This window comes from Pistacia vera, unplaced genomic scaffold (assembly GCF_008641045.1).
Source record: "Pistacia vera cultivar Batoury unplaced genomic scaffold, PisVer_v2 Contig192, whole genome shotgun sequence".
NCBI lineage: Eukaryota > Viridiplantae > Streptophyta > Magnoliopsida > Sapindales > Anacardiaceae > Pistacia > Pistacia vera.
Window position 1 is genome coordinate 735,027 of NW_022195993.1, and position 14,606 is coordinate 749,632.

The 14,606-nt window shown below is 37.6% G+C and overlaps 2 protein-coding genes across 2 annotated transcripts; one reads left to right on the forward strand and one right to left on the reverse strand.

Annotated features, from left to right (window-relative positions):
- Positions 1-501: 501 nt before the first annotated feature.
- Positions 502-1,921, forward strand: LOC116127521 (phospholipase A1-IIbeta-like). The gene is made up of 2 exons (XM_031413179.1): positions 502-1,188; positions 1,400-1,921. Exons 1-2 carry the CDS (start codon positions 502-504, stop codon positions 1,658-1,660), a joined length of 948 nt encoding a protein of 315 aa, XP_031269039.1. The 3' UTR covers positions 1,661-1,921.
- A 5,699-nt stretch (positions 1,922-7,620) lies between these two features.
- Positions 7,621-10,761, reverse strand: LOC116127522 (COBRA-like protein 6). The gene is made up of 6 exons (XM_031413180.1): positions 10,701-10,761; positions 10,533-10,612; positions 9,603-10,053; positions 8,880-9,033; positions 8,531-8,794; positions 7,621-7,933 (listed from the first exon to the last, which is right to left on the reverse strand). Exons 1-6 carry the CDS (start codon positions 10,759-10,761, stop codon positions 7,621-7,623), a joined length of 1,323 nt encoding a protein of 440 aa, XP_031269040.1.
- Between the last annotated feature and the right edge of the window lie 3,845 nt (positions 10,762-14,606).

The following is a 14,606-nucleotide window of genomic DNA, read 5'->3' on the forward strand; positions in this document are numbered from 1 at the left end:
CGAGTATAACTCCGTTATCACCATCGGTTGTTATATAACGAGTTCTTCTCTTTTCCTCATCTTGCTTGTTTCTGTTTTCTACAAATAAATGTATGAGATGTACGATAAGTAATGAATATATTAAAGATAATAAATCAAAATGGCTAAAATACAAACTCAATTGAAAAATTGGACCAGCGTAGTGATTTATGCTAGGTCAAAATAGGCCAATTTTGCCCTATTTCCCAGTTAGCGTAAACCATTACGGTAGGCTAGAAATCATTACGCGAGTGGACAAAAGCTTTTACAGTACTACTCACGTGGTTCTCTATGCTGGGTTGGAAAAGGTATGAAATTACCTTTCACACCTAGCTTAAATAACGTGAGTAGCACAAAAATTTCTGCCATCGCGTAATATTTTATGCTAGGTCAGGAAGGGGCAATCTTGACCTTTCACAACTAGGTCAAGTTATTAATAAATCATAAAATGGACAGGGGGTGTTCTTGGTAGTTTTCATAGTTATGGGATGCAAAAATCAGTTTTTCGAGTTTCAGGGGGTCCAAGTTNTTCAATTTAATATGGCAGATTTTCAAGAAAAAGCCACGACACAAGCCTTTATGCTTTCTGATAAAAATGAGTCTGGCCAGGATACTATTGTTGTGTCCTTTAGAGGTACTGAAACTTTTGATGCAGACGCATGGAGTTCTGACTTTGATCTCTCTTGGTATGAGATCGATGGCATAGGCAAGATTCATGGTGGTTTCATGAAGGCTCTAGGTTTACTAAAGGTCAAAGGTTGGCCCAAAGATATCGATAAGGAAAAGGATAACCGCCCTGCGCCCTTAGCATACTATGCGATCAGGGATATGTTAAAAGAACTTTTAAGCAAAAATGACAGAGCAAAATACATAGTGACAGGCCACAGTTTAGGCGGTGCGTTGGCTATTCTCTTTGCAGCGATTTTGGCATTGCATGAGGAGACAGAGTTATTGGAGAGATTAGAGGGTGTTTACACATTTGGGCAACCCAGGGTAGGAGATGAAAAGTTTGTTGAGTTCATGAAAAAGAAGTTAAAAGAGAACGCCGTTAATTACATTAGGTTTGTTTACAGTTATGATATTGTGCCTAGGTTGCCTTTTGATAACTCTGAGCTAATGTTCAAACACTTTGGGCAGTGCATCTACTACAACAGCTTCTATCAGGGAAAGGTATGTATTTTCAATATCACCATCACATTAAAATGAATATTATTAACTGCACCAAACTTTAAAATTATTCAATAATTAATGAGTGCAAGTAAGTTTAAAATAGGTTTTTTTTCTAATCTTAAAATATCTAAACATGTGTCAAATTAATCTTAGATTAACTCATCAATGCGAGACTCAAACATTGAAAGGTGCTTTTAACGTACGCATGCAGGTAGTTGCAGAAGCTCCAAATAAGAACTACTTCTCACCATTGGAGACAATAATCATGATGATGAATGCAGTTTGGGAGCTGATAAGAAGCTTTACTTTATGGCTCACAAAGGGCCCGGACTATAAAGAAGGAGGGTTACTCAGAGTGTTTAGAGTAATCGGACTGATAGCCCCCGGTATATCAGCTCATTCTACCCAAGATTATGTCAACGCCACTCGCTTGGGATCCACGGATAATTTGTTCCACCCCAAGAGACTGTAATCCAATAATTAAAGGTTTCAATGAACTTTCATGTGATAATATGCAAATTATTAATAATCAATTCGTCTTGTTTGTTCCGAGTCTGTGCACTCTTGTCGAGTGCCGATGCCCGTTTTCTCTTCTCTGTTTAGTTTGAGCCTGCGAGCTTTACTAAAGCGTCTATGCCCATCTCTTTCTTTTGTTTGGAGCTTGCATGCTTTCTTTTGGGCGTTTGTTCCCATCCATATGTCTAAAAAGTTCTCTATTAATTATATTTTTATTCCTGTTACAATTCTGTTTTATAAGTACATATCAGGATATATTTTCTATACAGATTTTTCTCTTATAATTACGCTAACTGTATGAAGGAGATAATTTCTTTCCATCCAATTTCCTATAACTACTCTAATTCCTTTAATATACAACTCACGCCAACACTCCCCCTCAAGTTGATGCATACGGATCCTTCATGCGCAACTTGATCAGTGAGTTGTGGAAGTCTTTGCTGGACACGACTTTGGTAAGTATATCTGCAAGCTGGTCCTCAAATTTGACAAATGGGAATTGGATTATATTATTCTCTAGGTTATGTTTGATGAAGTGTCGATCAGCCTCTGCGTGCTTGGTTCGATCATGCTGAACCGGATTGTGTGAAATGTCTATAGCAGCTTTATTGTCACAAAAGAGGTTCATTTCAAACTTGGGAGCAAAACCAATCTCAAATAATAGTCTTTTCAACCAAAGGAGCTCACACAACCCTTTGACCATCCCACGAAACTCTGTCTCTGCACTCGAGAGTGCCACACCTTTTGTTTCTTGCTTCTCCATGTCACAAGGTTTCCACCTACAAATGTGAAATACCCTGACGTTGACTTCCTATCAGAGATGTTCCCAACCCAATCTACATCGGTATAGCCATCAACTTCCACATGATCATTCTTAGAAAACATGAGCCCTTTTCCTGGAGAAGACTTCAAGTACTTTAGTATCCGAATTACAGCCTCCATGTGTTCTTCACTTGGACAATGCATAAATTGACTCACTACACTCACAGCATAAGCAATATCTGGATGAGTATGAGAGAGATAAATTAGTTTTCCAACTAATTGTTGATATCTTCCCTTGTCAGTTGGTTTCTGGTTCGAATATACCCCAAGTTTATGATTTTGGACAATTAGGGTATCCATTGGTTTGCATTCCAACAATCTAACTTCAGATAATAAATCTAGGATATATTTTCTTTGGGATAAAAATATGCCTTGGGGTGATCTAGCAACTTCTATCCCAAGGAAATACTTGAGCCCACCTAGATTCTTCATTTTGAATTCGCTAGCCAACTGCCGTTGGAGCTGTGAGATTTCTTCAAGGTGTGGTCTGCATTGCTCTGTTGGAAACCGTACTTCTTCATTGCCAAGCTAAATCGCCCGAACCAAGCTCGTGGTCATTGTTTTAACCCATACAAGGCTCGTTGTAACTTACACACCTCATTAGTTCCTGTGGTCATTGAGTAGCCTGGAGGGATGTCCATATAAACCTTTTCTTCAAGCTCACCATGAAGAAAGACATTTTTCACGTCTAACTGATGTAGTGGCCATCCTAAATTTGCTACAAGAGATAGCAACACTCTAACAGTATTTAATTTTGCTACTGGTGAGAAAATATCTTGATAGTCTATACCATATGTTTGAGTGTACCCTTTTGCCACGAGTCTTGTCTTGTATCTTTCTATAGATCCGTCAGCTTTGTGTTTAATGGAAAACACCCACTTGCACCCCACTATTCTTTTTCCTTCCGGTAATGGCACTAGGTTCCATGTCTTGTTCTTTATTAGTGTCTCCATTTCATCTTTGATTGCCTAAGTCCATTTCGGGTCTTCTAAGGCTTCCTCCACCCATGTTGGAACATGACACACAGACAGGCTATGCACAAATGTCTTGAGAGGATCATTCAACTCCTTTGTGGACACATAATTGGCAATAGGGTATCTTGATCTTCTTTCCTCAATGTATGGTGAGTAGCGGCTTGGGGGCTTGCCACGATTTTGCCTAACATAACTAATAGGAGATGTCACAATATTTGTGTTAAAGGGGATTACCTCAAGATCGTTCTTAGGAGTTGGGTCTTCGGGTTCTGTAGAAGGGGAAGAAACATGCACTTCGTGATCATTTTCATGGTGTTCAGTAGCTGAAGAGATATGTTATGTTCGCCTTGGTTCTACATGCATTTCAGATAAGTTTTCATTAGCCGAAGAGATATGTTATGTTCACCCCGAAGAGATATGTTCTGTTCGTCTTGGTTCCACATGCGTTTCAGATAAGTTTTCATTAGCTGAAGAGATATGTTCTGTTTGCCTTGGTTCCACATGCGTTTCAAATAAGTTCGGCCAATTTAATTCCATCCAATTCTACTCTTCTTGTCTAGTCTCCCCCTGAAGAGGAGAAGTGGGTGGAAAAAATATTTCGATTTCCATGAAGGTGACATCCATAGTAATATAGGTGCGACCAGAAGTAGAATCATAGCATCTATAACCTTTTTGATGAAAAGTATAGCCTAGAAAAAAACATCGACGAGCACAAGGGTCTAGCTTAGTCCATTGGTTTTTATGGAGATGGACATACATTACGCACCCAAATACACGTGGAGGAAGCATCAAGACTGCAAGCACCAGAGTGTAGCCTGAGAGGGCTTGTAATGGAGTTCTAAAATCCAACAACTTAGAGGGCATCCGGTTGAGCAAATGAACGGCAGTGGTGACGATGTTAGCCCAAAATCGATTAGGAGCATAGGAACCAATTAAGAGAGCTCGAGCGGTTTCAAGAACATGGTGGTTTTTCCGCTCAGCAATGCCGTTTTTTTTAGGGGTTTGAGGGCATGAAGTCTCGTGAAAAATGCCATGTTGTTGAAAGTACTCACGAAATTGGTGATTGACATATTCACCACCATTATCCGATCGAAGGACCTGAAGCTTAGCAGAAAATTGTGTTTGCACCGTAGCATGGAATGATTTAAACACACCGAGTACTTCATCTTTATGTTTGGGCAAATACAGCGAAGCCATGCGAGTGCAGTCATCAACAAACTACACAAACCATCTGAAGCCAGATACAGTAGTAATTGGGGAAGGACCCCACACATCAGAGTGGATCAAAGCAAATGGAATATCTTTTTTATTCAAACTTAATGGAAAAGAAGCCCTATGACTTTTTGCTAATATGTAAGTTTCACATTGAAAATCAAAATTATTCAACTGAGAAAATAAATCTGGATGTCCTAACCGATGGTGCCAAAGCCAAAGTTCATTTTCTTTGACACCAAGAGAATGATGCGTATGATGTGCTTGGCCCACACTCACGTCTTCCATATAGTAGAGTCCCCCGCTCTTAGTACCACGCCCAATGATCTCCTTCGTTAGAATGTCCTGGAGAAGACAGAAAGTAGGATACATTAACATCATGCAGTTAAGATCAGAGGTTAGTTGGCTCACGGAGAGAAGCTTATGAGATAAAGATGGAACAAGTAAAGTGTTATGCAGCTGTAACATAGGAGATAAGGCCACAGTGCCCACTCCAGTGATCGGAGAGGTAACGCCATTAGCATTGGCAATATTCGTGCGTTTTGGTAGGAAAGTCGTGATGAAATCTATAGCAGAAAACGTCATATGGTCAATGGCGCCGGAGTCCAAGAGCCATGCACCACTATTAGCATCATTAGTCGAAGTATAACAAGCAAAACCAGAGTTACCTGAGTCTGGAACCAGTGTCATCTATGGTGTGAAGGAGAGTTGAGGTTCGGCAGTAACCACGGTTGTTTGACCAGAGCCTACATCCTTAGTGCCAAGGTCACGACCCTTCTTAGCCTAGAGATCATTCCACCAATTAGGATACCCATGCAGTTTAAAGCAAGTGTCACAAGTGTGTCTCGAATTGCCACAATGAAAGCACTTTAAACAGTATGAAGATGCACGAGATTTATGCTTGCCATTGTGCATGGTAGGAGGGTGGGCAGAGGAACCAAGTCTGGGTCCGTTGGTGGCGAGAACAGCACCAGATACACCATTTACACTACCAGTGATCATAACAGATTGACGTAGGGCTTCACGGCGGACATGGGCATATGCTTGCTTCACGGTAGGGAATGGGCACAACTGCAACACGTCACCCCGGATCTTATTGAGTCGATCATCCAGACCATCCAAGAAAACATATACTATGTCTTCTTGAAGGATAAGATTATAATGTTGGATATCAACAGCACACTCCATAGGATTAGGCCGTCGGAAGTCAATCTCACGCCATAAGCCTTGGAGGTCATTATAGTATTTCTCAAGGGAGCCTCTAGCCTGTTTCAACCGCGTCACTTGATGTCGAAGATCATAGACCTGAGATGTGTCATTACCATTGAAGTAAGTGATAGCAATGGAATCCCACACCAACTTAGCCGTAGGAAACCGAATGAAATTCCCTATCAAGGAGGGATCCATGGAGTTTATCAACCAACCTTTGACAATGGCATTGTCCGTACACCATTTGCGAAATGTTAGATATGTCGAAGATGGTTGTGGAATATCACTATTGATATATCCCAACTTGTTTTTGCCAGAGATATACATCTCGACAACTTGGGACCAGAGAGCATAGTTGGTTTCATTCAATTTGATGCCGATCGGAGCAGCAGAGGGTTCGGTGGTCATGGTTGGGGTTTGGACTTTGGTGAGAGCTTCGGTCATCTTAGCCGTGAAGTCAGAGAAGAGAGAATCGGAATGAGACTCACCAATCGGGGGTTCTGTATCAGAGTTTGACGGGCAAGGTGAGGGATGGGAAGTTTAGGGTAGGTGGGTACCAGGGTTAGGCTCTGATACCATGTCAAAAAGTTCTCTATCAATTATATTTTTATTACTATTACAATTCTGTTTTATAAGTATATATCAAGATATATTTTCTATACAGATTTTTCTCCTATAATTACGCTAACCGTATGAAGGAGATAATTTCTTTCCATCCAACTTCCTATAACTACTCTAATTCCTTTAATATACAACTCACGCCAACAATACTTACTCTGGTCTTCTTTAAACCTCTTTTGGGGGTATGTCTCTAGTTTTTGTATAATTAATTTTCTTTATGAAATTTACCTTTTCAAAAAAAACTACATCAGTCATAATAATATTAAATTTTGTTTCCTTTCTTTCATTAATTAGTTATCATCTTCAAAAACTGCTGCCTTGTGTGGTGAGATGAATAAAATAAAAATTGATGACTTTGTTTATCTAGTTTGTCACGTTCTAATTCAATTCCTAGCTACTACCTTTACCGGGTACTAGTTACCGCAACTACTCAGCTACTAATACTATAGCTAGTCTTTGTTAAACATATTTGCCTGTCAGCCTATGTGAATATTTACCGCCGTTGACAAATATACACACTCTGTATACTGTATTATGAAATAAAAATTATACATTTCATAGAAAAATAGTGGAAAATATTGTTGATGCTCGTTTTCGGCACCAACCAATTGTCACGTGGGTTTTGCTCTTTGATGAATTAATGCACGTGATAATGGAAATCTGAAATGAAATAAATGCAGAGCAAACTTTTTAAAGTGGTTCGGATGCTAAGGTAGCAAGTCCTACGTCCACTGAGTTGTATTGATATTAGTGTGGGTCAGGTCGCGAAGCGCACTGACGTACCAAAAGTTATGAAAAGTAAGTGTTTTCTTTTACAAGAGAGAGAGAGAGTCGTTTTTTGTACAAAATGGCCGAATCCCCTTAATGGAGGGGTCTTCTTTGTTTTATATCAAATTGGAGCGTGTAATCATCATTAAATCCATGGGTTGGTGTGGTTGTCAGGGTGTAATCCGGCATTACGTCCCATTTTCCTTTTTCCAAGCTGATTTCGCACGACTTGCTACAGAGGAATGGACGCGTGTGAGCTCCATATTACTTTGCAGATCTGACGTGTGCGTGTTGCCCTGACGGGAGCAAGTCACCCGTAACGTGACTCTTNAATAGTTGTAAGAACCAACAATGACAAAAGATATGTGAAAGAACTTGCCAATGCAGAATGCCCACCGTTGGGCAGCCTAGGGTAATCATCTGGCAAAGGCATCACACATTCATCTCCATTGAACAAAATTCTTCTAGGAAATGCCCATCCTTCTCGGAAAGTGAATGTCCCTGGATCTTTGTGTAGTATCATTTCTGTTTGTACATTCCCTTTATCACCCGCTTGAAGTAACACATCGTTGTAGTCTCGAATCCCCCAAAGCATCCCCGTATCATCTGAAGAAACATGATAGCTAGCAAGTAAGAGAAATAGAGATATCTCGTAAAAATCCAATTATATTCGAATCTTTCTATAACCCAAAACTCATTTATGATACTCGAAACTTTCAGGAAGATAAACTATTACTTTTTTTGTTTTCTTTGATAAGCTATTACTTTATTTTCTTTGGTAAACGGAAAATAATGGCATTTGGCCATGCAGATGCCCATGAGGAGGCTCGAACACCAAACTTTGTGAAAAGAAACTACAAGTCTAACCATTCTAGAAAGGAATCAAATTTGAGATTCCAAGAGAGAATATTACATGCCCGACTTCAACTAGCATATAACATTCCCCTATTGACAATTTTGTGCTTCTAATTATACTAAAGTTGCGCATCAAGGATGAACATATTAAAATGCTCAAAATAGAGCTTTCCACCAATGACTTGTGCTATAAGTAAACTATAAATTTGACAAAAAACTATAAATTTGACAAATGCAATAAGAGCTACTAGCAGGATTAAAATGCATCTTCAGCTACAGAAGAAATTTCTTTTGAATAATAAAAATTGACAGAGTATTACCAGTAACAAAAGGGTTTTGTTTCTAGCTTACTTATATAACCATACTGATCAAGGGCCCTGTAATTGAAGCTGAAAGCCTGTGCTAAACTCTCCAAATTTGGGTGCAACACCACCAAGTTCCAGTTAGAATAATTTTTCATGACATTCAGATTTGTCACTGTCATTTTAACTCTCCAATACTCTTTGTAACTCTGTTTCACATGCCAATGGACGCGAATTGGACACATGTGCTCCGAGCAAATTACTACAGGCGGCGGCGCTTCATTCGGATCATGTTTTTGTCGCAGCAGAGAAGGTGTTTCACCGGGCCTGACAGTTCAGAAAGATTAGTAAATTCTCAACTGAAAGTTTCTGTAAAATGGTAGAGGATGAAGGAGCTAAAAGGAGTAATTACTTCACACATTTTGTGTGGGATAATTCTTGGCAGTTGCAGCTGCATTTGGGGCAAGGAACAATGGTGTTACTATAAAATGCAGATAGAGAAACACAGCATGTTGGATTCGATGATGCTAGGAATTGAGAGTAGGCACAAGTCACATTCCATGTCCCTGCAAAAATACACCAGAAATATGTTATAAAGAAAGAATTCTCTTTTGCGGACGTCTCTGTTTATCTAAATTAGGAATAAAACCTCTATTACAGACAGACATCTTTAGGAAAGTCCTAACGATGAGTCTACTGCTAATTGCATCTTCAGAAGCCTAACTATCACTCTACGTTATACATCAAAGAGTGTCGAATCTTTGGTGTTATAGTTTACAGAAATGCGATAATTAGTTTGCAAGAAAAGAAGAATTTCCTTCTGCGGATGTTTGTATTTTTGCAAAACCTATTTATTATAGAATCATTAATCATTATGTAAATGTGTAGAAAACATTTATTTGTCCATATTTTGTAAAAAGAATGCAAACATTAGTAGGAAAAAACTAATAATTAGTTAATTGTTAATTACATCTTCATAAGTTAGTGTATTGACTTGTGTTCAACATTCAGTGCCTAGTAACCACTCTACGTTATACCTTAGGAGTGTGGAGAATCATCGGTGTTACAGTTTACACAAATGCGAAAACTTAGCTTGCAAGAAAAGGCACAGAATATTTGAAAAAACGAGTCTTACTAAGAGCTTGCGTTCGCCTTCGACTTCCATCTACAAAAAACTTGCTCGGCGCGACCTCAAATGGCTCTCCACAGGAATAACCAGGAAGTCCAAGAGTGAAATTATGAGGCATTACAAAGTCTGAAGAGTTAGTAGAAGCTGCAACATTCATCTGAAAATTTGCACCAAACTTGGAAATGTCCTGTGTCATTGAAGACAACACACCTCCTTTGCAACAATTGGCAGTCTGCAAATTGTAAGGGGCTCCAGGCATAAGATCAATAATCACAGGGCTCTTTTCACAGCAATAAGGCAGCTGTGTGCCGCTGAATTTTGTGCAGTTGCCTTGCTCCGTCGTCTCGGCTCCCCACATATTCCATATCACCTCATCGCCGGTCCAATCCCAGCTCATTCTCCAGCCAGGTTGATCGATATGGCGATACAATTGGTAGTTGAATAGAGATACTCTTACCTGCATATTATTATCAAAATTTGCGTCATGAAAACTGAAGTTTGCTTATCTCCAATTTGGGCAAACATTTGATAGGATCCAGTTCCATGGTTGATCCCTAGACGAGGAAAAGTCACTAATACCTCTAAGATAATGACGTGCTGAACAATGGTTCGAAATAAAACTAGCCAAAACAAAAACAAGAAAAGGTTAAGATGTTGTTTGTAACGTTATTCTCGTCTTTAACCATAGATTATGGTTCAGTCAACTTAGAATTAGTCTAAAGATTAATACCGAAATAACGTTACCTTGGATACAGTAAAAATCCATTAATTAGGGAAGTCAAATAAACTTTATAGCCACCAACCTCTCATGATCCAAATCCAAATCTTAAAATATAATTTGTTATCAGCAATATGACCTCTCATGATCCAGAGACAGAAAGGGAAAAAAGAATAATAAACGATAGAATAATGAAGAAGAAAAAGAGAGAGAATTACATCACTGGCATCAGGAGTGGATTGCATAAGATCCCATTTAATAGTAATATTGGCATGAGGATCCAAAGGATCAAACCCATCTGCAAATCACCAAAAAAAAATAATTCAAAACCATATTAACAAATATACATTTACAACATCAAAAAATAAAGGAAAAAAAAATCTTACATGTAGGTGATATAGAACTGATCACAGAATAAAAGAAGATCAAAACCAAAACTACTCTCATCGATCTTTTGATCCAAGAACATAAACGGGTTCTCTTTAAATCTTCTTAAACTAATTAAAACTCAATGATTTTTTACAAAAAAAAAAAAAAAGAAAGAAATTAGAAAAGGTGGCAGGCTTTGTTTTTCTTTTGGTTCGCTTTACTCAACTGAAAAGAGACAAGAAAAAGATGAGTGATAGAGTATATTTGTCTGCAAAAAAAAGAAAAGAAAATTGAAATATAAATAATTAATGGAAAGAGAGAAAAGTTGGTTTGTTGCATGAATTTTGCCATATTTGGCTAAGAATGAGTCTGCATATTCAATTAAGAGTATTAATTAAAATTAATTGTTATTCAAAGTACACGCGTTTTCTATGGCCAGGCATTTGGGCGTGCCGTTTGGATTTCAGCCAGGCCATTAATTTCATAAACTTCAACATTTTTTTATTTATAAATTCAAAATTGCTTGTTGGACTTGGATCAATTGATCTGGATAAAACATGATATATTTGACTTTTCATAAGGTGATTCATGTATAAAAAGACATATTTGACTTAGTTAAATTAAAAAGTAAAAAAAATAATTTAATTGTGAAAGTAAAAAAAATAATTTAATTGTGAAAGAGAGAATAATTTCAAATTTCATTCAATTCTCTCTCTCATCATTAAGTGTGAAAATAAAATTTCAATGAGATGTGTTCAAAACATTGGATTTGTTACCAAAATTCAATATTTTAATTTAATTATATGATAAGAGTTATTATACACTTTATTGATGCCAACAATTTTAAGTTTAATTATAATCAAGACATTTGTGATAAAAATTCAATTTCAAACAATATCTTTATTGTGCCGAAAATTGCTTCCAATACCTTATTTCGCTCTCCGGATTCCATAGTTCTCTTCGAAATCAAACAATGAATAATGCTTTTCTTTTGAAAAATTAGCACTTATTAATAAAGAAAACCATACCAAACGAAATACTAACACTTGGATTACAATGGTTGGCTTAATTGAATTTTAAGTTGTTTGTGCATAGATAAAATAATCTCTTGCACAAAATCTATGAACATTTTGTTAGAGTAAGTTCCCTAAAGCCAATCAATTATTATAAATTTGACTCTTTGTAATAATGTTTATTTATTAATAAAAGGCATATTCATCTATATCGTGTAAATCATAGTTATATGTAATGATATATATCCTTAGGATGGTAGAATTGAGGGTATCAAGTGTTTCAAATCTTGATAGTGAGAATCCTATGATCACATATGATGGTCATTCTAGAAATGTCCGTAGCCCCAGTTTTATTCAAACCAAGGACACAGATATTACAGTAAGACTATCATAGTGTTGAAAGACCTTGTCGAAAGATAGTGACTAATCTCACTTGTCAAGGTTATTTGCCGACAAGTTGGTACAACACATAGGTGTTCGCTGTGGGCAAATTTACTGGGCAGACCTACCAAAGGATTCCATATAGATGGTAATGTTAGTGTGTGCCCTAGGAACCAATCGTATTGTCGGTTTCAGGACATTATATCTTGTAAATGTATTATGAATAAAAGAAAGTGTTCTTATTTCACATATTGATTTTTTGCTTCATTTATATTATATTACATTTAATATTGTATGTGAAATGTCCAGATGACACGGATCTTCAGAAGATCAAATCATCAAAGAATTCCCTACGCAAAAAATGTTAATTGGGCAATAACATTGCATACTAGACATGTTGAATGTCTCCATTGAATATCATGTGATGGTATTAGTGTGGGTGATTATAAGAGGTATGTCATTAAGGCATTAGCATAGATAAACGGTTAGTGAACTGTTTATCGAATACGACCGATTACGATGAATCACATGGATGTGGTCAATGATGCATCATAGGGTCGTACTAGTGTACCACTGATCCTTAGACCTGAGACATCACAGTTGGATTCAACATAGGATGCATATGGTTCATATTATGTATAAGCACAAGACTAGTCATGTCTTGTGTAATAAGCCGATTTGGTCATATGTTATTCATGTATGAGGACAAGTGATGGTCAAGATGGGATCCGTTAACTCAAAATAGTCCAATCTCGAGTTCCCAGACGAATGTCAATAAACATTGGAAAAGGGAAATCTCTAGCCAAAGTATAATGAATGTCAGATGAAAAGTAGTTTCATGTTAACGAGTTCCATTGTATCGATTGACAATTCGATTAAAGATTAAGTTAAAGGTTTTGACATATCATGAACCATTCTTAATCGGGATTAGATAACGGAGGGATTTGACTACACAGTACGTACGATCAGAATGAGTTCATTGGAGTTTACACTTCATTGTGGTTTAAGGGTTATGGAACATTGCTAGACGTCTACCATAATCAGTGGGAGTTTCGATTATAAAGAATTATAACGAAACATATCAAAATTAGATATTGGGCCCACGACTAGATCACAGTGAACCAAAATGGTCTCACATAAAACCAAGCTTAAGGAGTGAGAGTAATACATATCATTAATTAGATTAATGATATTTGGACATAAACGGTTACATCCGAATTAATGTATTGGTGAGAAATGATTATCCATAGATAGCTAGCACTAACCAAGGGTAATAAGGATTTGTTAAATATTATTATTGAATTGGATTCAATGATGGGGGCAAAAGTGCATTGGTTTAATGGTTTTATTCTAAAGGGTTAGAATATTTAATGGAATTAAAATTTGGTCTAATTATGAATTAACCATGAAACCAAGGACTTGACATAAATGTTAATTCTAAAGTTAATTTTAAATTGTTTGAGGCCTTCCCAAAACAATTTAAAATTACACTTTGTGCCCATGGTATATAAATTAAGTATTATACCATTTTAATTCAATTGAAACAAAAAGCAGTCTCTCACTTTCTCTCTCACTCTCTCGACTCTCTCTCATCTTTGGCTTGGGTGGATTTCATTTTGAGTTTCTTCATTCTCTTTTGAAGAATCTAGACTCCAAGTTTCAACATCAAGCTTTTAATAGCAAAAAGAGTTTGTAATTTTCTATCATTTTCTTACATTAATAAGTTCATGTTTTAATTATTTGTTTTCTACCTTATGTCCATCATCTTGATCATCATTTTCTCTTTATTTCCATGTCCAAAATGCTTGAATCTCAACAGGTAACCCCAGTATCAATTGAATAAATCCTTTAACGAATGGTGGTGCATGTGATCCTTAGACTTTAGATTACCAGAGCACCTTGTGCACCGATTAAGGTAGTTTGACACTAGCCCAACGTAGTTCTATGCAAAGCTATCAATACGGTAGTGATTGGCTACATCGAGGAGTGTATTGAGACTGTGGTGGATTAATAAAGAATTCATCACTCCTGAGTACGGGAGAAGTTATCTCACTGCGCAATTTAGTAAATGGCAATGACACTAAATCTGTGGCCACAGTGAGATTGAGTTGTTGCTCAATCCAGTTTATTTATCCTGTGTCACGACCGGGGCTTATCCTCTATCTCGCCACCTTTGGCTTTAGCCCAATGGTACTCATGTTACTTGGCCAAGGTATAAGTCCAAGGTTCAAGTCATGGGGGAGGCATTTGCAAAGTGGAAAAAATACCACAAAGTGAAACAAAGCCGTGAGGGTCCGAAGAAGGCGTGGCCAGAAGGACTTATTGCGAACAATACCTTAGACGTATCTAACGCGCGAGGAAAGCCTTTGAGTTGAAGGTGGCGAGATAAAAGATAGCCCTCGGTCGTGACAATAAAAAGGTGCCTTTTCATTGTCACGACTAGGGACTATCCTCTATCTCGCCGCCTTCGGCTCAAGGGCTTTCCCCGCACGCTGGACACGTCCACGGTATTGTCAGCTATGGGTCCTT